At 41.4% G+C, this 23,243-nt stretch overlaps 1 protein-coding gene across 2 annotated transcripts in view; it reads left to right on the top strand.

The window, feature by feature from the left end:
* The window catches only part of IFIH1 (interferon induced with helicase C domain 1), a 55,100-nt gene extending 32,279 nt beyond the window's left edge, over positions 1–22,821 (top strand). The window contains exons 9-17 of one of the 2 annotated variants that reach the window (XM_070731645.1): positions 1,636–1,752; positions 3,849–3,972; positions 4,083–4,313; positions 6,108–6,364; positions 6,514–6,663; positions 9,415–9,576; positions 11,141–11,331; positions 12,708–12,801; positions 22,722–22,821. In XM_070731645.1, the coding sequence (XP_070587746.1) occupies positions 1,636–1,752; positions 3,849–3,972; positions 4,083–4,313; positions 6,108–6,364; positions 6,514–6,663; positions 9,415–9,576; positions 11,141–11,331; positions 12,708–12,801; positions 22,722–22,772 (1,377 nt within the window). In that variant the 3' untranslated portion in view covers positions 22,773–22,821. Of the gene's footprint in view, positions 1–1,635; positions 1,753–3,848; positions 3,973–4,082; positions 4,314–6,107; positions 6,365–6,513; positions 6,664–9,414; positions 9,577–11,140; positions 11,332–12,707; positions 12,802–12,991; positions 13,802–22,721 lie in introns of those variants that run through there. The other variant, XM_070731644.1, reaches the window with a different exon arrangement.
* The last annotated feature ends 422 nt before the right edge of the window (positions 22,822–23,243 follow it).

Genomic DNA, 23,243 nt, shown 5'->3' with positions numbered 1-23,243 from the left:
AGGAACACTATCTGGAGCCTTACTTGAGAGACAAAGCAGAAACACAGCAAAGCCAGAGGAGAAATTCACTTACCTTCCCTCCCGGGATGCACTGAAACTGTCACAAAAAAGGGGCATCATGACATCCATGTGGGTGGGCAAGGCTTCATGCAGTCAGCCCTATCATATCAGACGAGCTAGATAGAGCCGGATTAATTTCACCCTTGAGCAAAGCCGTTCACAATAGTGAGGATGATGCTTTGGGCACACTGCTGCAAAGAGATGTTACTGTCTAGGACAGTGATGGCGAACCTCTTTTCCTTGGGTGCTAAAAGAGTGTGCATGCACATGGTAGCGCGTGCATGTGTGCCCACACCCATAATGCAGTGCCCTCCCTCTCTGCATGTGCACACAAATCCCCGATGCTGCCCCCCTGTGCATGCATGCAGGCCTTACTGAAGCCTCCGGACTTCTGGTAGGCCCATTGGATAGGGGGAGGCCATTTTCAGAAACAAACTTCTGGTTTTATTTATTTGATTTATTTTTTTTATGCCATCCTTCTCCTTAGACTCAGGGCAGCTTACATGTTATCAATAGCACTTTTTAACAGAGCCAGCGTATTGTTGGGCGGTTGGGTCCATTTTTTGCCATCCACAGGCTCCGGAGGCTTTCCTGAAGCCCGAGGAGTGTGAAAACAGCCTTCCCCCACTCTCCAGAATGCCAGAAATCAGCTGGCCAGTGTGCTGGACCTGAGATAGGGCAACGCCTCACGTGTCCTCAGGTATGGCTCCATGTGCCGCCATTTAAGGCTAACCTGCCTTAATTGCATCTCTCTCAAGAAACAAAGAGATGCTCAAGCGAGGCCCCTCAGATGCCTCTGAACTGGCAGGAAATGAGAACTCACCTTTAAAGTTGTACCGCCAGTTGTTTCCAAAGCACTGCATAGACCTGGCACATTCCACTACTGGCTAGCCCTGCCACCACTGATTTTTTTGGCCTGTTTTTTGGCTCAAAAAAATGGGCTGAAAATGTGCCCCCCCAAAAAATAAATGGCTGAAAAAGAGGTTGAAAAACAGGCAGGAACTGGGTGGGATTTGCCCTAACTGATTAAATATTACCTTGAATCTTGGCCAGGATGATGATGATGATGATGATGATGATGATGATGATGATAATAATAATAATAATAATAATAATAATAATAATAATAATAATAATATATTAGATTTGTATGCCACCCCTCTCCGAGGATACAGGGCTGAGTGTGATAAGTGATGTCATCCACCCAGTCACATGACCCCATGACCATGCCCACTCAGCCAGAGAACCGGTTGTTAAGTTATTCAAGTCTTTATACTGAGAATTTGGAAGACTCAGTCTCTCATTTATGTACATCTGGATAGACACTATAGCAGAAGAACTTTCCAGAAAAGCCTGGCCTTGCCATGTTGCTCTGGGAAATAATAGTTGCAGATTCAGCTAGGTTGTTTTTTTTAAAAAAGGTTTTTTTTCTGCAGATCATTCCTTGATGATCCACTTGCTCTTTTTTCCATCTTCCTTCAGCCAAAACAATTGCTAGTTAAACAAAAACACAGGAGTAGTCTTAACGCATAGACCTGCCTATCCAAATAACTTAAATCACTTTCCCTCCTCTAGATATGTGCCAACCTGGATGCAGATAAGATTGTGACTGTACAACAGCACAGTGAGCAACTTCAACATCAAGCAAAAGAACCTCTTAAGAAATTTGAGATTGCAGATGACAAAAAGGAGGTATAGATGTCATTGTGTAACTACAGCATTGTGTATGGTACCTTATTTAAACATAAAAAAGACATGCCTACATATGTTGCCTTCCTCTTTCAGAAAAGAAAGTTCTCTTTCTTCATGGGAAGAACTGGAATCTTGAGGAAGATTCCAGCTTGGTTCTTTTTGCATCTGTAGCCCATAAAAAGAAAAACATATGTGACAAATTGCACATAGGAACATAGGGAGATATGAGCAAATGGTCCTCCTGGAGCTGTGATGGCACAGTGGTTAGAATGCAGTATTGCAGGCTGACTCTGTCCACTGCCAGGAGTTTGATCCCGAAGGGCTCAAGGCCTTCCATCCTTCCAAGGCTGAAAAAATCAGGACCCAGATTGTTGAGGGCAAGAGGACACTGCTTAGCGCTGTAAAGCCGGGGTTCCCAACCCCAGGGCTGTTGCACACTACTGGGTCATGAGCCATTCAGAACTGAGCCACAAATGCTCGTGCAAATTGACTGCACGCCAATGCACAAATGTGCTAGTTGCTCACACAGAACTATCCCCTTCCCCCACCACTCCCAGAAAGCCGTAAAAATTGGGGGCCTCTGCTGTGAAGCATTACGGAGCAGTATATAAGTTTAAATGCTATTGCTATTGTAAAAATAATAAAGGTGGGATACAAATACGGTAATCCCTCATTTTTCCCGGACTATGCATTCCAAGACCACCCGTGAAAAATGAATTTCCGTGAAGTAGAAGAAAGATATTTTTTAATGTATTTAATGAGTATTTGGACTTTAAAAACCCACCCTTTGCATTAAACAGTCATTCTATGATGTTTCTCAGCTGGAACTGCATGTGATATCCTACCAGTTTCTTTAATAGACTACAGTAGTACCATAGAAGAATTTTATGAATTTATAATGGATTTAAAATTTTTAATGGATTTAAGCCTCCTTTGAAAACCCGTGAAGTAGCGAATCCGCAAAAGATGAACCGCGAAGTAGTGAGGGATTACTGTAAATAAATAAAATAAAAAACATTTTCCCACATTATTCACAAGAAAATATCCTATTGGGTCATTTCCTTCTTCCAGCCTCTTGTGTCTGACCGATTCATATTGTTCAAAGGTCACATTTGACTCTGAGACTGGATATTGTTGCCCCACACATCTAGTTAAGATTTATTTTTAATATTGATCCTTCTGAAATATGAGATATTTTCATTTCCTTTCTCAAGCGTCATTAGTTTTCATTATGTAGGCATACAACTGATTGCTTCAGGGATCCCCAACCCTTAGGTTGTAGCCCACTACTAGTCCATGAACTGTTCAGAAATGGGCTGTGGAAGCAGTAGGCGAACATGACCATCCATGCGCGCATCCCCCCCCTCTTCCTCGCTGGTTCACAAAGCCAGAAAGGGGGGGGGGGGCTCTGGATTAATCGATCTGCTGTGTTTATAGTATTCTCCTCAATTAGAAACTAAAAAAAATGCATATAAGAAATTTGAATAATTTTTTTATCCAGTTATTAAAAGTACAGGAGGTAGCACTAGATGGATTATGAATACCCAATTCAAAAATTTTATTATTGTATTGTATTTTAAGATTGATGGTATATTATATTGCATATGTGATTGGTGTGGAGAAAAAATAAATAAATTTTCCTGGAGGAAAAAAAGAAACTAAAAAAAAAAAAGATTTACTGTGATTTTGGTTGAATATCTATTTTAACTGGAGGTTTTTCTAACAAACGTTAGATGCAAAGGGATGATGTGAGGATTTCTGCAGGGGTTGGGGAGAATGTTAGTCTTCCAAGCTGCTAAGCATACAAATCTAATGAATGAATGAATGAATGAATGAATGAATGAATGAATGAATGAATGAATGAATAAATAAATAAGCATCCCACAGTCACTTGGGACAGAGAGATGTGCAGCATATAAATTTAATGAATGAATGAAAAAATGAATGAATGAATAAATAAATAAATAAATAAATAAATAAGCATCCCACAGTCACTTGGGACAGCGAGATGTGCAGCATATAAATTTAATGAATGTATGAATGAATATCCCTTTTAATCCCATGATTGTTCACTAATGACATGCTTTACATTTTAGGATCCATTTAGAGAGAAACTCGTGAATATTATGGCTGGGATTCAAAACTACGGCCAATTCAGTCCAAAGGTTGAGTTTGGATCACAGGCCTATGAACAGTGGGTAATTCAGGAGGAAAAGAAAGGTAACATTTACATTGGATTACTACGTGGTTTATAATACATTGCTAAGCTAGATGGGCAGAAAACCTTTGCTTGCTTGCTTGTTTTCTCAAGGTTTGTTCTTTTTTTCTAGCGGCCAAGGAAGGGACTCGCAAAGAGCGGGTCTGTGCAGAACACTTGAAGAAATACAACGATGCCTTGCTGATCAATGATACTACCCGAATGATTGATGCCTATAACCATCTGAAGAACTTTTATGAGGAAGAAAGGAGCAGAAGGATGGCAATGGATGAAGATAAGGAAGATGATCTCGTAGACTCACAACTAGATGAAATTGACACATATTTGTTAAAGTTGTTTTTTGGTAAGTGTGAGCCATCTGGGACTTCCCGTCTACACGTCTCCAAATCAAATCAATATACACTATGAAAATGAGAACCAAAATTTATTGCATTTGGATCATTAGATAAGGCTGCTCTGTAATAAGTGGCTTACCATAATCCTATTTCGTATGCATTTTTTATTCATGTTTATAAAACTTCTGGTTTTCATTAAAAATTGGGATATAAACTTCCCAATTTTCTCAACTTCTATTTTAGCTGAAACTCAGGGGAGTTTCAGGATGTTCTGTGGACAGACATTTAGGGAAGCTGCCTTCTTATTCTCAAGGTGATTAACCTAATTTAATCATAACTATATACTGTGTGTTCCCAGTGCAAGTAGATAGGAACCTAAGAGTTAGGTTCCCTGAGGCTTATTTGTAGGTAAATCTATACTACTACTGTTTGGTGTGAACATATCCAGACCATAGAGCCTATTGTGTAAATTATATTAGTTTTCCATTATGCTTCCAGGTGCAATTTAAGTCATGGTTATTACCTATAAAGCTCTAACATGGCATAGGGCCTTGTTATTTATTTATTTTTTTCAAATATTTTATTTATTTTTTTCTCTCCATTCACAGTACAGTTAAAAAATACCAAAAACATCAAGTTGCTTTACAATAGTTCACTTTTACAAATTGTATTTATGCAAAGATTAATGCTGCCTCCTTGACTTTTAACATCTGGATAAAAATTAGTTACTCAATTTCTTATATTGTACAAAAATATTGTTAGCTAAAACCTCTTTTAAGCTGTTCTAGATTTAAAATCTCTCAAGTTGCTTAGGCTATAAAATTCAAATTTCTCCATATCTCTTCTATATCGATTTTCATATATAATTAATAACCTTTTTAAATGATAATCGCCCATTAATAAGGAACTTCTAAAGAAAAAAAGAACCTCAACCAAAAAAAGCTACAGGTGACAAACTCGAGGAGAGAGAACCTGACAAAAAAAGGAACCAACAAATAGCATCTCCTAAAAACACCCAATTAGCCAAATTGCAGAATTACAAAACCTAATATGTAATTCCATTATATAAAAAATTATAAAAAAATAACTGACTAACAAAAAGGAAATAAAATTTAAGAGTAAAAGCCGAAAAATAAAGTAAAAAGAAAGAAGTGTTTAAAAAGAAAGGAAAACAAGCATAAAAAGAAAAAAAGAATAGAAGAAGAAAAGCAAGGGGGGAAAAGAAAGAAGAAAGAGAAAAAAAGCAAGAAAGAGTCTACGGAGAGGGGCGGCATACAAATCTAATAAATAAATAAATAAATATTTGAGACCCTGCCTATCTCCTGCAGTTTCTGCCTTCTACTCTGCTTCCCTGAAAATAAGACCCAATCAGAAAATAAGTTCTAGCACGATTTTTCAAAATGCTCATAATATAAACCCTACCCCCAAAATAAGCCTCAGTTAAGATTGTCAGCCCTGGAGGGGGGGGGCGTGGTGAATGCATGGCCAGCACACTCTGGGGCTGCACAGCCCACATAGCGCAGGTGAGCTTGAGCGATGCAACCACTGGGTCAACCCTCCAAGCAGCAGGCGGAGAAAGGTGTGGAGGAAAGCACATGATCTGGTCTGCCAGGCAGCCACCTGCCCCTCCGTCCCATCATCTGTCTTTCCTTGCCAGCGGCCATTCTGAACATGACCTTCTAATGCTTTCAGATATTTTGGGCCACAATCAGTTGCAGCCAGCATGGCTCATAATAACCTACTCTAATTCTTTTAAAGCATAATTACTGAAATATTGCATTCGTTTACATTTGTTCCTAAAGACGAACAAAAAGAGCTGGAAGAGTTAGCGGAAAATCTACAATACGAAAATGAAAAACTAACAAAGTTGCGCGCAACTTTAATGCAACAATTCACAAAGAGCAATGAATCCAGGGGAATTATTTTCGCCAAAACCCGTCAAAGTGCCTTTGCTATCTATCGCTGGATTAACGATAATCCCAAATTTGAAGAAATTGGAGTGAAGGCTCACTACCTCATTGGTACAGGACATAATAGTGAATTTCAGCATATGACTCAGGTAAAACAAAAATGTTAAGTCTATTGCCAGATTTTCATTAATTTTCAATTGTGTAGGGATGGGAACAAATGCTTTATGACTTAGCTCAAGTTGTAAGAGACATTCATTTATGCTGTCATTCCATTTATGAATTTAACGTGTTTCTACAGAATGAACAAAAAGATATCATTCAAAAATTCCGTACTGGCAAAATCAACCTACTAATTGCTACCACCGTAGCAGAGGAAGGACTGGATATCTCACAGTGCAACATTGTTATACGCTATGGTCTTGTTACCAATGAAATAGCGATGATGCAGGTAATGTTCCAGCCATCCCACTATTGTTTTTTCACCTGTAAGTTTATCAGATAATCAGATTACCATCTTCTGCTTTAACCACAATACCAAAATGGCGCTCAACAGCAGCATAAAAAGCATTTAAAACGTCATTCTATCAATGAGGCAGGTTGCCTATCTCAAGTGCTCAAATATATTTGGACTTATGCTGTGTTTCTCATAAAGATAAGTGAACCTGTATATTTTTGCAACTAGGACAAATAAGTTGAGAGAAATGGGGCTACCTTTGAAAAGTGTTCGGAAACTTCAGATCGTGCAGAATGCAGCTGCGAGAGCAATCATGGGCTTCCCTACGTATACCCATGTTACACCAACACTCCGCAGTCTGCATTGGTTGCCGATCGGTTTCCGGTCACAATTCAAAGTGTTGGTTATGATCTATAAAGCCCTTCATGGCATCAGACCAGAATATCTCCGGGACCGCCTTCTGCCGCATGAATCCCAACGACCAGTTAGGTCCCACAGAGTTGGCCTTCTCCAGGTCCCGTCGACTAAACAATGTTGTTTGGCAGGACCCAGGGGAAGAGCCTTCTCTGTGGCGGCCCTGACCCTCTGGAAGCAACTCCCCCCAGAGATCAGAGTTGCCCCCACCCTCCTTGCCTTTCGTAAGCTGCTTAAAACCCACCTCTGTCATCAGGGATGGGGGAATTGAGATGTTCCCTTCCCCCTAGGCCTATAAAATGTATGCATGGTATGTCTGTGTGTATGTTTGGTTTCTTAAATAAGGGTCTTTTAAATTAATTTAAATATTAGATTTGTTACATATTGTTTCATTATTGTTGTTAGCCGCCCCAAGTCTATGGAGAGGGGCAGCATACAAATCTAATAAATAAATTAAATAAATAAATAAATAAAATTAATAAATATTAAATAAATAAATAAATAAATAAATATGGCACAGGAAAAACAGGCAACTCTCTCCTTTCATTTTATCTGAATTCTCCTTCTACCCCATATTTCAACTGCTATTTAAATACATTTTAAAATAGATTTTAAATTGTATTGGCAACGGTAAAAAAAACCCTGCTCTTTTTAGGACCCTGTAGGGTTCAGACAGGGTAGATGGAGTTTAGCATTTACTGGCTGGATTCCCTTCCTGACACCACACGGAGTTTGTGGGAGATATTTTCTTTTAGCATCCTAAGGGAGAAACATCTGCTGAACGCTCAACCTTCTGAGTGGGAAATTAGAGTCTTCCACCAATAAGCCGTTCCTCAAATTTTGTTAGCAACAGTAACTAAATTTAATTGATTAAGATTCTCTGTACCAACTACAGTGATCCCCCGGGTATCGCGACCCCGATCATTGCGAACGGGCTAAATTGCGATTTTTAAACCCGGAAGTCAAAACACCATCTGCGCATGCGCGCCCTTTTTTTATGGCCACGCATGCGTAGATGGCGCCGGGCAGATCAGCTGCTGGGCGGCTTCCCTGGGTCTTCCCCCTCTTGCTGGCGGGAGGGCGAGCATCAGCGAGGAGTTTCCCCACCGCCCACGCAAACTCCTCGCTGCCGCTCGCCCGCCCTTCGCCCGCCCACGCCGTTCGCTCCCCCTCTTGCTGGCGGGAGGGCGAGAAGCCCCCCCCAGCACCCGCTCACCCGCCCTTCGCCGCTCGCCCGCCCTTCGCCCGGCCACCCGCCCTTCGCTCGCTGCTCGCCCGGCCACCCGGGTTCGGGGGGGTGCTGGCAAGCCCCCCATGCCGGCGGCAACGTTTTAAAACAGCCGTGCGGCTTCCCAATGAGTCCCGAAGACAAACGCGGAAGTTCGCCTTTGACGTTTGTCTTCGGGACTCAGTTGCGAAGCGGCGCGGCTGTTTTAAAACGTCGCCGCCGGCATGGGGGGCTTGCCAGCACCCCACCGGACCCCCAACCCGGGTTTGGGGGGCTGCTAGGAAGCCCCCCATGCCGGCGGCGACGTTTTAAAACAGCCGCGCGGCTTCGCAACTGAGTCCCGAAGACAAATGTCAAAGGCGAACTTCCGCGTTTGTCTTCGGGACTCATTGGGAAGCCGCGCGGCTGTTTTAAAACGTCGCCGCCGGCATGGTGGGCTTGCCAGCACCCCCCGGACCCCCAACCCGGGTTCGGGGGGGTGCTGGCAAGCCCCTCATGCCGGCGGCGACGTTTTAAAACAGCCGCGCGGCTTCCCAATGAGTCCCGAAGACAAACGTGGAAGTTCGCCTTTGACGTTTGTCTTCGGGACTCAGTTGCGAAGCCGCGCGGCTGTTTTAAAACGTCGCCGCCGGCATGGGGGGCTTCCTAGCAGCCCCCCAAACCTGGGTTGGGGGTCCGGGGGGGTGCTGGCAAGCCCCCCATGCCAGCGGCGACGTTTTAAAACAGCCGCGCCGCTTCCCAGCTGAGTCCCCTTTCCAGGAACCCCAATCTTCGGCTCCTCGCTAGCGCTGCGGAAGTAAAAACACCATCTGTGCATGCCCAGATGGTGTTTTTACTTCCGCAGCGCTACTTCGCGAAAACCCGATCATTGCTAGGGGTCCTGGAACGGAACCCTCGCAATGATCGGGGGATCACTGTACTGGAAGATATTTTCTGTCGTCATGATGGGTTGCTAGTTTCTCAAAGTACATGACAAATAAATATTGAAATCAAGATTCATATTCCAGCAAAGCTCTTTAACTCTTCCAGGGAAGGAGGGGAACACAACCTAACACCCACATGTGAGTTCCTAGTATTTATTTTAGTTTCTTGTTTCTCTACAGGCTCGGGGAAGAGCTCGAGCTGAGGAAAGCATCTATGTGCTCGTAGCTTCAGATGGATCGGGAGCCGCTGAACGTGAAAATGTTAATATGTTTCGTGAAAAAATGATGCATCGAGCAATTAAGCGTGTACAAAAGATGCCACATGAAAAGTATTTGGACAAGGTAAGGTCCAAACCAAGGGTGTGACAAGTGTGGTTCTGAAAATTTGTATTTTGTATTTATTAGATTTGTATGCCGCCCCTCTCCGAAGACTCGGGGCGGCTAACAACAATAAAAAGACAATGTGAACAAATCTAATATTAAAAATAATCTAAAAACCCCCAATTTAAGAATCAATCATACATACAAGCATACCATGTATAAATTCTATAAGTCTAGGGGGAAGGGAAATTTCAATTCCCCCTTGCCTGATAACAGAGGTGGGTTTTAAGGAGCTTGCAAAAGGCAAGGAGGGTGGGGGCAACTCTGATATCTGGGGGGAGCTGGTTCCAGAGGGTCGGGGCCACCACAGAGAAGGCTCTTCTGGGTCCCGCCAAATGACATTGTTTAGTTGACGGGACCCAGAGAAGGCCAACTCTGTGGGACCTAACCGGTCGCTGGGATTCGTGCGGCAGAAGGTAGTCCCGGAGATATTCTGGTCCGATGCCATGAAGGGCTTTATAGGTCATAACCAACACTTTGAATTGTGACCGGAAATTGATCGACAACCAATGCAGACTGCGGAGTTTTGGTGTAAAATGGGCATGCCTTGGGAAGCCCATGATTGCTCTCGCAGCTGCATTCTGCACGATATGAAGTTTCCGAACACTTGTCAAAGGTAGCCCCATATAGAGAGCATTACAGTAGTCGAACCTCGAGGTGATGAGGGCATGAGTGACTATGAGCAGTGAGTCCCGGTCCAGATAGGGCCGCAACTGGTTCACCAGGCGGACCTGGACAAACGCCCCCCTCGCCACAGCTGAAAGGTGTTTCTCTAATATGAGCTGTGGATCGAGAAAATACTTCTCTACTCCCTCTGTCTCTCTTTTTTGCTTTCTATTACTTATTTTTGAAAAGCTTTGTTTTTTTTAAAAAAAGTGCTTATTTATTCAGAAGAAATCTTTCCTTTGCTTAACTCCTCCCCTTCCCCTGCAAAGCAGAGAGATTTCAAGAGAGTAAGCTCTTCTGCACATCAAAAGTAATACGATCATACTCACCAAGGAGAGATTGCCTACAGAAATCACTTGATTCCTCCCACCCTGTCACAGAGTGAAGATATTGGAGAGAAAGGGATGTCAAGTCATTACTGTCAGCTGTTTGCCTGGCACATAGTGGTGGCATAATTGCATTTCTTTTCATGTGTACAAAACAGTAAGTAGGCCCTTGATCATTCAAAAGGATAAGGAAGTGGTTAGGAAGCAAAAAGTAAAATAAAATAAATAAAAGATGTGAAATTTAGTAGTCTTGTCTCTTCCTGGCTGGAAAGCACACTTACAGTCACAATATTTCAGCCAGTGTTTCACTTAGTGGCAAAGTCAGAATCATTAAATGAGGATGATCAATATTGTAATATATTCTAATGTAATAAAGACATTCAGTATTCAAGCATTTACTTTAAGGCATGGAAAAGGGAAAGTTTTTTTCAAAAAAAAAATTCCAAATTTCAAATAATCCAACATGAATTTTCCTGGATGATATGACATTTTAGTTGGGAGTTATTTCTTGGTTCTGTTCATTCCTTTGCTAGATCAAAGAGCTTCAGCTGCAAAGCTGCATGGAGATGAAAATGAAGGCAAAGAAAAAACAGTTTAAACAATACAAGGAGAACCCCTCCCTGATCATGTTCCACTGCAAAAACTGCAATGAACCAAAATGCTCAGGAGACGACATTCAAGTTATTTTAAATATGCATCATGTCAATGTTAAAAAGGAATTTGCGTAAGTCCACCTCTGTGTGTATATATGGTTGTGTTACCCTCAGGGGGCCTTGTTCTGATTGAACATAGAACATCAGATGTGGAAGGGACCGTAGAGGTTTTCTAGTCCAGGAGTCTCTAACCCCAGTCGGGCAACCATGTGAAACTGCATTTGTATATGCACAGAAGCTAGGTTGCGTGCATGAAACCATTTCCCCCACCAACATCATTGCGGCCAGTCTGTAGAATCAGAAATGTTCGCTGTTCTAGTCCAACTCTCTGCTCAAGTAGGAGACCCATACCATTTCAGATAAATGGCTGTCCAGTCTCTTAAAACCCTCCAGGGATGGAGCACCCACATCTCATGAAGGCAGTCTGTCCCACTGGTTCCTTTGATTGAATCAGTGCAATGGTTTCACCAATTACTAATCCACCGATTGCTCCGCTTAGAGTTCTTTTCTGAACAAATTTCTCATTGATGTAGATAAAACTGGAAACTATAATTTTGCTCCAAAGTTACCCCTCTAGTTCGATTTGGCGTAATGATTTGGCAAATGTACCCAATATACTAAAAGACCACCTTTTTTCTGACAGCCCAGAACAACATTCTTGTAATGCTGTTCAGGAATCCAGCCAATAAAGAAGTAAGAGGGCAGGGGATCCAGCCATCAAGGCAGGAAAAATAAGAGTGGTATCCACCAGTAAATTCAGAAGTAGGATTCAGCAGGTTCTGACCAGTTCTGGAGAACCCCGTAGCGGAAATTTTGAGTAGTTCGGAGAACCGGTAAATACCACCTCTGACTGACCCCCACCCCCATCTATTCTCTGCCTCCTGAGTACCAGCTGATTGGGAGGAAATGAGGATTTTGTGGTAACCTTCACCTGGAGTGCGGTGGGAATGGAGATTTTACAGTATCCTTCCCCTACCACCCCCACTATGCCCACCAAGCCACACCCACAGAACTGGTAGTAAAAAAAAATTAATCCCACCACTGATAGAGTTACTGAATAACAATAGCTTACTAATAGCTTAACCAATAGCTTAAAAAATTAGCAAATCTCAGTTGCTGCCATAGCTGCTCCTGTGACTCCTGGTTGACCGTTAATTTGTGAAATGAGAGTTTGAATTCTCTTTGATTGACTAGCCATACTGCTTACTTTAGGTGGGAAGAGATACCAACCACAGAAACCAAAGCAGATTGGTAGCAGTTTGGATATTACAAACAAAAGTACTGTAGATGCAGTATCTCTGGCCTGTAGATTTGGTGACTCATCCAGCAGGAAATATACAGGAAATATCAATGATTTTTATCAATGATTTTTAACTCTTTCCTGCCTATATAAAAAACTAGTCACTTCTTCCTTTAAAAAAAAAAATTGTTGCATTTTTCACTTCAGAGAGCTTTATATCGTAAGTGAAAATAAGACACTGCGAGCAAAAGAAGCAGATTATCAAACAAACGGGGACATTATCTGTAAAAATTGTGGCCAGGTGAGTGTCGGCATTGATTAATTTGGGTATCTCTGGGTTAGTCCTTGGTTGGATTCTCCAGATATTGTTGAGCCACCTCTCCTAAAAACCGCCATTTTGGATTATGATGATGGCTGGGAAGGGGAGTTCAGCAACATCAGATTCTTGTATTGGTATATATTCCTAATATGATTTTCTCACTTTTTTCCAGATTTGGGGAACTATGATGGTATACAAAGGTCTAGATCTTCCTTGCTTAAAAATCAAAAATTTTGTTGTATATTTCAAAGATAAGAAGGGCAACGCAAAGAAAATATACAAAAAATGGAGAGAACTAGCCATTAATTTTCCAGCTTTCAGTTATGCAGATCATTACATTTCTAGCGAAGAAGACTAAGAAGATTGAGAGAGAGAGAGAGATGGCAACTTTTTCTGCCTTCAGAAAGACAAGTTCAAAGAAACCTTTTTCTTAGGTCTTAATGTCTGCAGATAGTGTGCAAAACTTTCCATTTTTCTTATATTTCTGAACAGAGAGAGTACAGATCCAAGTCACTGTGTGAAAAGAAAAAAGTAGTTCCTATATCTCCATTTTTAACCTGAATGTAAAATGATTCAATGTGAGGAGTTTTTATTTTAATGGGATTTTCTGCAGTGAACAAAAATGCCATTCCAATAATAAATTTTATTTTATTAAACTGCATAAAAGATCAGAAAAAAATCTTTTATTTTAAAACATTTTAAATAAAATTGGTATTTTATTTTATTGCCAATTCTTTTGTTACTTAATTAATACGCAGCTAATACAGGTAGTCCTCGACTTAGAGCAGTTCGCTTAGTGACCGTTTGGAGTTAAACCGGCTTGAAAGTAGACCTTTTGAATTATGGTAACTTATGATCATTTTTCACCCTTGTGACCATCGTAGATCTCCATGGTCATGTGATTTATATTCGGATGCTTGGTAACTGGTTCATATTTATGATGGTTGTAGTGTCCCAGGGTCATATGATCATCTTTTGTGACCTTCTGACAAGCAAAGTCCATGGGGAAGCCAGATTCACTCAACAACCATGTTACTCACTTAACAACTATGTGATTCACTTAACAACAGTTATAAGAAAGGTCATAAAATGGGGCAAAACTCACTTAACAAAAATTCTCACTTGGCAACATAGGTTTTGGGCTCAATTGTGGTTGTAAGAGGAGGGCTATGTACAGATAGTCCTCGATTTACTGCCACAATGGAACACAAAGTTTCTGCTGTTAAGTGAAACATTTGTTAAGTGAGTTTTGCCCCATTTTATGATCTTTCTTGCTCTGGCTGTTGTGAATCATTGCAGCTGATAAGTTAGTAACCTGGTTGTTAAGTGAATCTGGCTTCTCCATGGACTTTGCTTGTGAGAAAGTCATAAAAGGGGATCACATGATTTTGGGGCACAGCAATGGTCATAAATATGAACCAGTTACCAAGCATCTGAATTTCAATTGAAGCAGCATGGGGATGCTGCAAAGTTGTAACAATGAAAAACTGTCATAAGTCATATATTTCAGTATCGTAATATTGAACTATCACTAAACAAAACTATTGTAAGTCAAGAACTACCTATAAGTTTAGGAAAATTCTTAACAGTTATAAAGTACAATTACTATAACTGTTTTGGATCAAATTTATACAAAAGGCTCTTATATTCTGGACTATAGACTATATTACAATATATTTGTATTTTCCCTAGATGTTTCGTACTTGGCAGTCTGAAGTTTAATTTCTATGCTAAATAAAAATCGTTAAATGAGCCTTTGGTTCTCTTTGAGTTTATGGTAGTTTATGGTAGTTTGTTTGAGCTCCATCCCATTTTCTTGGTTTTTCTACATGACTACTTTACATGAATAAAATGACTACTAAAAGTCCAAAGCAATAAGTAACATTATTCTTAACAATGCTTATAAAGAAATGGGTTGAAAAATACAAGTATTTGATCCGTTCAGGGATTCTGATACAAATTTATGATGCTTCCATATTTGCCATTTTTATAAAGAATTTAAAAAATCATTGCTGCTTCTGTGTTTTCTCTGCTGTAGCTTTTATTGATTGGTTTGCTTTTATAGTGCTAACCCATTCATCAGGCAAATACTGATGAATAGAGTTGTAGAAAGCTTTGGATCCAAAGGCCAAAAAGGCTTTGGCTTCAGAACATATTGGGTGTGGGTATATTGTCATTTCTGGCAACTGCAAATAATAGTTGTGTCATCCTAGAAAAAGATACCGTTGTTGCTCTGAGATGCTTCTATAGTAGTTGTATGCTATATTTCTTTCACTTTGGGTGGGGAAGCACTAATCTGAAGCACAGCACAGTCCAGCTGATGAAGCTTGTGTCAATAGTTTCTTTTTGCTTCTTCTTTTTTAAAGACCACCTAATTATACTTCTTAGTCTAGGACTATAATCTAGTCCAGGAGCCATGGTTGCAAGAAATTTTAGAGATGAAATTTAATTTGAAACCCAAACTATTCCTCCTAGGAATAATCACTGATAAATACGAATAAAACAAAGTATACTTAATGTTGTATATCCTAACCGTAGCAAGAATAGCATATGCTCAGAAATGGAAAAATAAAGGTGTTCCTTCAGAAGAACAAATTCTATTTAAAATTTTATCATGCCCAGAGATGGACAAACTAACACTAGAGCTAAAGGACAGATTGGACACAGATTATTTTGAAACCTGGAATAAAGTATATAACTGCGTGGAAAAAAGGAGGAGCAAGATCAGGAGTATGATGGAGAAGTTCAAAACTAATTCAAATTTTGATAGATATTGGGAAAATTAATAGGGAGGAAAAAGGAATGATTAATGTATGTACTGGACAATCCATTGTGTACCTTTTTTTCATCTGTCTGTATTGTGTGTATGTTATGTTTTTAATTGTATTATAAATAAAAAAACTTAAATTAAAAAACAAAATACATTTCCCGAAAGGAGATTTTTTTTCTTAAACTAATTTGTAGGAAGACACTTCATTCATTTGGTACATTGTGATCATATCTAAAAAGGCTTCTTGTGGCTTCCAGGAGAATTCTTTTCCCTCTTAAGTACACCTGTAAAAAGGAGGATTGCCGATAAAATTGTAATAGACAAAATGAATGGATATCCTACCCACCTTGTGTACTGTGACATTTAAAAACCTTTCCCTCCTTGTCCATTTCAGGAGTGTAGGGGGGAGGGGGAACTAATTTGTTCATGCTCAGAGAGGGGCGGCATACAAATCTAATAAACTAAACTAATATGTAGCTGCTTCCTCTAAAATACTGCTCAGGAATACTATATACGTTAGACGGCCTGCTGCCCACAGCCATCAAAATGCCTAAGGATACCTTCTTTGGAATTTAACAGTTTCTATCCTATCTGGATTTTGGGGTTTTTTAAAAGTGATTTTTTTTGAGTAAATTAAAAGGAAGGGAAGATGAAGGGTCAGAGGACCTCTTGGAAGCAAGTTAGCAATAGCAATAGTACTTAAACTTATATACCGCTTCACAATGCTTTACAGCCCTCTAAGTGATTTACAGAGAGTAAGCATATTGCCCCCAACAATCTGGGACCTCATTTTACCTACCTTGGAAGGATGGAAGGCTGAGTCAACCTTGAGCCTGGTGAGATTCGATTTGACGAACTGCTGGCAGCTGGTGATCAGCAGAAGTAGCCCGCACTCTAACCACTGCACCACCATGGTTGGTACAATGGTTAGCGGTACAATCATATATAATGCTATGGAGCCTGAAGGCAGGGTCAAATGTGTAATCAGTTTGGAATCCTTACACAGCCACAAGAGACCTAAGTCCATTCTCACCACCACCACCCATGATTTCCATTGACTCTTATCTAATACCAATTTGACTTGACTGTTAGTAAATCAGATTCTTGGGTATAGGTACCATGGAATAAACTATTCTAAGAGCCTAGAGTTCAGAAGGCTTTGTGACAATGCTTACCACACCTGATTACCTATATATGGGTAAGACACTTTTCTTCAGTCTGCTCTTGTTGCAGTTTTCTTTTAGTAGAGAATCATGGTCAGCTTTTTAATTTATCTACTGTATTTTTCAGAGTAGAAGACACACCTCCCCCCCCCCCAAAAAGAGGCGGGAAATTTGGGTGCATCTTATATTCCAAATGTAGATTTTACTAAGCCTTTTTCAGCCTTAATGAGGTGCTAACACAATCTTTCCTGCTTTGCTAACTAAGCAATCTTCCCTTTGTCTGCTTCTTTCATTGCTGCTCCCTCTGCTGAGCCTTTTTTCAGCCCTAACAAGATGCTAACAGTGAAGCAATCTTCCAGGCTTTGCTGGTAAGTGTCTTCTGTCTTTTTTCAGCCCTAACGAGGTGTGAAGCAATCTTCTATGCTTTGCTAACAAAGCGATTGCCTGATTTTCTCATTGTTTCTCTCTGAAGAGAGAGAGAGAAGTGAAGTGTTTTAGAAATTGTTTTTATCCCCAACCAGGGGATAAAAAGCAAGCACATTAGCAAGCATACCAATGTACTGAAGCTGACCAGACTAAGGACTAGCCAGATGAATACCTGGTAGGCAAATTATTTTTTCCCTATTTCCCCACCCCCTCCCCCAAACTAAGGTGCATCTTATACTCCGGTGTGTCTTTTACTCTGAAAAATATGACCAGTTATTAGCATTGGTTAATTAACCAAATAGGTCACTTAAAATGAAAGTTATCCTGTGAACAGTGCTGAGACTAAGCCTCATAAAATTATGGCTGCTATATATACCATGTGCATTTCTCCATCCAACAAACTGAAAACTTTATTGCAGGAAGAAAAAACAAGCATACAAGTGTAAGGATCATCTGACAGTGCTGGCATTATTATTTTTTAAAAGGCAAAGATTAAATTTGGCATAAATGCCAATAACATCAGCAGTGGAAAACCACACGTGTAATCATTTCAACTTCTCCCACTCTACAAGAACACAAATAGCAAGTGACAGAAATTTTATGACAAATGCCTCGTGGCAGTGCAGGAAAAAAGAATTGTTGCAGTTTCCCCATGAAGGCACATCGGTATTCAGTGTGTAACAGTAAGATGTCATAGCCCTCCCATCAAATGTGATTGTAGTTCTACAGAAACTGGATCACTGACCTACATTGAACTACAGCTCCACATCCAGGAAGAATTGTGTTACAGGTTTTGTGGTCTAATCCCTATTTACACTGTTCCCTTGACTTTCATGGGTCTGACATTCACGAAAAGTCTATACCACGGTTTTTCAAAAAATATTATTAAAAAAATACTCGGTGTTGGGTTTTTTTGCACACCAAGGGATTTCCGGGGCCGCCTGATGTACAATACTGTGCATTTTAACGCTCCTCCTCGTGCCCCCAGCATCCCAGCCATCCTGCTTCTTTAAATAAAAGCTCCGCTTCCGCCCCAGCCTCCTGATCCCTCCCCTTTAATTCTCGGAGCGTTGGTACACTCCACTTGAAGCCGAGCTTTACGGCCACCCGCCGCTGCTACAGCGAGCGCAGCAAAAAACCCAGTTTGCTCCCCCGTTGCCCCTGCGGGTTCTGGGGGTAAGTAAAACCAGGAATGGAGGAGGAAGGGGGAGGAAGGAAGGAAGGAAGCATCTCCACTTCACAGAAATTAGACTTTCACGGGCGGTCTTGGAATGTATCCCCCACGAAAGTCAAGGGACCATTATAATATACATACGTGGAAAGAGGCCACCATCAGGCAGGGGTTCCTACTTACCGCTGCTATCGGTGCGATGCATATGCAGCTCTGCATTGCTGTATACACGCCTGTTCTGCCGGTGTGTTTCAACCACCCGTAATAACGGGGTAATTAGTCCAGGAAAACACACACCACACGATAAAAGGAAAACCCAAAAGACAGAAACAGCTCCCTTTTTGAATGTCAAATGGATTTTCTGGTACACACAAGGCACAGGTTAAATGCAATCCAATTGCTCACCCAATAACTGTGAAATTGAGTCCAATTCTAAAGTCCAGAGAGTCCCCACACAATCTTGAACAGCACAAAAACCATGATCTTGATGAAACAATGAATCAGATAAACTGCCATGAGGCTAAAACACCAAGCTGCACTTTTATCTGTAGCACTAATTACAGCAGCCCCACCCAACCACAGGTGGCCTCATTTTCTCTTGTAATAGTCCTTCAGTTGTTGTCTCCTATGCATCACTCTACGCATGCATGGATGTGTCATTAATTCTTGTTCAGAATCCAGGGATGATACAGATGATTGATCTCCTGGGCTGTCTGCCAAACTCTCCTCTTCCCTGTCACTCATGTTTCCTTGGTCAGAGGAGGCTTCGTCGGCAGATTCCATCGGGAGCAAAACAGGCCTGCGGCATGTGGATGTTTCCCCCACATCCACCTCCACACTCCTTTGGGCAGGAGCTGGGCCAGAGCTAACCACAACACACGCGTGGGCATCCCAGCAAGATTTTGCTTCTGCGCATGCAATTTTGCAAAACGACACACGCGCACATGACATTTCAGTAATATTTTTGCTTCCACACATGCACAGAAGCAAAAAATTGCCACAATCTCGTGCACACATGCATCCCTTCGTGAGATTTTGCTTCCTGTGGATGCACAGAAGCAAAATCTCGCTGGGATGCATGCATGTGACATATGCACCTCTGTTTTTGCTACCGGTGTACAGTGTGGTGGTACTGGCTAGCAACCCGATACTGATCACCATATGTCATTGTATGTACAAGGGCCTTCTCCTAGCTGGCTTGAACGATATTACTGAAAAACTAGGTGATGTTGCTGAGATGGAATAGTTAAATTTATGTTTTTGTTTTTTATTTATTTTCCACATTTTTGAACTGCCTATCTATGATAGTTAATTGGTGCTATCCAAACTCCAGTTTATACTCCAGCAAGGCTGGACAGTTAAGGACAGTTTCTAGCACCACTTTTGAGAATGCCAAATATAGCTCTAAACAGTTAGACCGTACCAACTCACATGGCCTGAAATTGCCTGAAAACAGCAATTTACTTAAGACTGAGTAAAACAGACAACAGTAGCAAGGGAAGGAATGTAAATCTACATATCTTGAATGTTCTGTCGGGCTCTCTGGTAGAATCCTCCCAAAAATTCACAGGTACAAATTTCAGACACACACACGTTTGAAAATTCAAAACAATGTTCTTTATAATGAAAATTCACTTAAACTAAGCCCTCTTTTGGTATAGCAAAGAGCACTAGTCTCCAAACAAACTGGTAATTTATACAAGTCCCTTATCAGTTCTGTGATACTTAGCTTGCAGCTGTGAGGCAATTCACAGTCCTTCTTCTTTCACAAAGTGAAACAGACTTTGCCCTGGTTTAGTTTCAAAGCAGGGAAAAATAAGCACACAAAAGATCAAAGTCAGCAAAGCAGTCACAAAACACAATGATCAGATAATCCTCCACAATAGCCAAACCCACAGGCTGCTAATTACCACAGCCCCACCCAACCACAGGTGGCCTCATTTTCTTTGATAATAATCTCTCAGTTTTTGTTGCCTATGCATCGCTCTCCGCATGCGTGGCTGTATCATTAACTCTTGTTCTGAATCCAAGGAGGAGCTAGATAATTGATCTCCTTATGAGCAGTCTGCCCCACTCTCCTCCTCCCTGTCACTCATGTCTTTTTGGTCAGAGGAGCCTTCATCAGCAGATTCCACGGGGGGGGGGGGGAAACAGGCCTGCAGCATGTGGATGTCTCCCCCACATCCACAGTCCTTGGGGCAGGAGCTGGGCCAGAGCTAACTACAACATTGAAAAGAAAACTCACTTGGGTAGGTGGTTTCACTTTGAACAAGAGAGAGCAGAAGAGAAGTCAAAATCCAATTTGAATTAGGCAGCAAAGTCAGCTTTGTTAGCCAATCCAAAACCAGAGTTTTACTAGCAAGATTCACGTGGATGATAATGCACCCCGGAACAGGAGACCAGAGAGTTGTTACTAACAGAGAAACACGTGTGGGGGCTCTCTCTTAAATTAAGTTGCAGCTAGTTTTCTCTAATTAAGAAAGTTATTTCCTTGCTTGGCAATTTGTCTTTGGTGCATATGCTCTCAGTACACATAAAGGAAAAGATACATTTGTTAAGAATAATGAGGTAAAACATTTAATGTTTGTCATAAGGTACAAATAAGCAATAATTATTACAGGTTCATCAAGGGAATAGTGAAAAGCTGAGCTTTGTTCCTCTCCTGCTTTACCTGTCAAACTGATAAGTCCTAGGTTTTTTTTAAAAAAAAGAAAAGATCAGATAAAGTTGGCAAGGATTCTTCTACTTTCTCTTCTAGCCCAAGTGACAGGGGAAAAAAAAAGTTTGTCTCTTTTCCTTTCCTTTTCTTCTCCAGTCTTGGAAGGATAAAGAAGCAGGAGAATTCATCAATTAGAGTTGTGGTAGATGTGGTCCAGACAGAACATCAAGCCATTTCTGTATCCAGAGCAAAGGAAGTGGTAGAAATCTGGAGACAATTTCTCAAGCTGGCTTCATTCCCAGTCAGTTTATGCAGAGAAGGGAAACCATTTAAAGTTGCAGTATACAAGTATAGAAAAGCTGCTGCTCTTGCAGAAGACTTGCGAGGCTAGGAAGTGCTCCTTTTTGGGGGTCATGGCCAGGAGTGGGCTGCTGCCTGGATGGGGGGGAACACAGTATGGTAGCAAAAATGGAGCTCCACCCCAGGGCACCCAATTTGCACTGAAAGATGTTGAAAGAAAATGCATAAGCCACGCCCACAGTGTGGTAGTAAAAACTTTGGTAGCCCTTCACTGGTCATGGCCCCCATTTTCTTATCATTTAGAACAGCAGCCCCCAAGGCACCGTAGAGTTGTTTGTTTGTTTGTCTGTCTGTCTGCCTGCCTGCCTGCCTGCCTGCCTGCCTGCCTGCCTGCCTGCCTGCCTGCCTGCCTGCCTGCCTGCCTGCCTGCCTGCCTGCCTGCCTGCCTGCCTGCCTGCCTATCTATCTATCTATCTATCTATCTATCTATCTATCTATCTATCTATCTATCTATCTATCTATCTATCTATCGGACTTGTATGCTGCCCCTCTCCAGAGACTCGGGGCGGCTAACAGCAATAATAAGACAGCGTACAATAATAATCCAATAATAAAAACGATTAAAAACCCATTAATATAAAAACCAAACATACATACAGATATACCATGCATAAAATTGTAAAGGCCTAGGGGGAAAGAGTATCTCAGTTCCCCCATGCCTGGCGGCAGAGGTGGGTTTTAAGAAGCTTACGAAAGGCAAGGAGGGTGGGAGCAATTCTAATCTCTGGGGGGAGTTGGTTCCAGAGGGCCGGGGCCACCATAGAGAAGGCTCTTCCCCTGGGTCCCGCCAAGCGACATTGTTTAGTTGACAGGACCCGGAGAAGACCCACTCTGTGCGACCTAACTGGTCACTGGGATTTGTGCAGCAGAAGGCGGTCCCTGAGATAATCTGGTCTGGTGCCATGAAGGGCTTTATAGGTCATAACCAACACTTTGAATTGTAACCGGAAACTGATCGGCAACCAATGCAGACTGCGGAGGGTTGGTGTAACATGGGCATATTTGGGAAAGCCCATGATTGCTCTCGCAGCTGCATTCTGCACGATCTGAAGTTTCCGAACACTTGGAACACAGTTCCATGGAGAGAGGTTTTTCCACAGACTGGAGGTGTGTGTGGTTTTGTGTGCCACCTGCATCCCATGGATGGGGCTTCACTTGTTTGCGTGGTCCCGTTTCATGCCGCAGACCAGTGCTGATCCTCAGACTGCTGGGTTGCGGATCCCAGATTTAGAACATGCATAAAAATCAATAGCAAGACAGCAAATGTTCCTCTTGAATATGCAGTATATAACAATGTGTTGTTATTTCTTTGCGTTGCTTTGTGATCTCAGGTTCCATTTTATTTCATTTTAGACTCCAGAGCAACTGAGAAAAAAGTCTTGCATTATCTCTACTCAGCAGTAAACTGGCTACTGTTGGATATTGGGAAGCATCACCTACCACCCAGCAAAGAAGATAAAGAAGCAGTAAGCCAAGACAACGGAGGTGAGCATACTCATTACCATAAGCCAGAAATTATTATAAATTATAGAAATTATATACCATATTTAAGTTTGATTCTTGGTTGTTCATTTCTGATAAGCCTGCAATGGAGCAGATTTAGAGAGGTCAAAATCAGCAAAATGATAGGTGGAGCATTGCAATGTAAGATTGTTTATTTCAGTCCATGCACACAATGAGTGCTGAGTATATGCTTCAGCAGTGTTTTCAGTAATGTATAACATCAGTGGTTAAGGTAAACTTATCTTGGGGAGACAATGAATTGTAACCCCTATTGCAAATCCATGCAGTTATTCAAGTCTCAGGAGGCACTGCAAAAAGATTGCACCAATTTCTCATTTTGTCAGACTGAATCTATTTATTATTTATTTATTC

The sequence above is a fragment of the Erythrolamprus reginae genome, chromosome 1 (assembly GCF_031021105.1).
Source record: "Erythrolamprus reginae isolate rEryReg1 chromosome 1, rEryReg1.hap1, whole genome shotgun sequence".
NCBI classification, from domain to species: domain Eukaryota; kingdom Metazoa; phylum Chordata; class Lepidosauria; order Squamata; family Dipsadidae; genus Erythrolamprus; species Erythrolamprus reginae.
The sequence above is the reverse complement of the archived record's forward strand: the minus strand, read 5'-3'. Positions and strand labels throughout refer to the sequence as shown.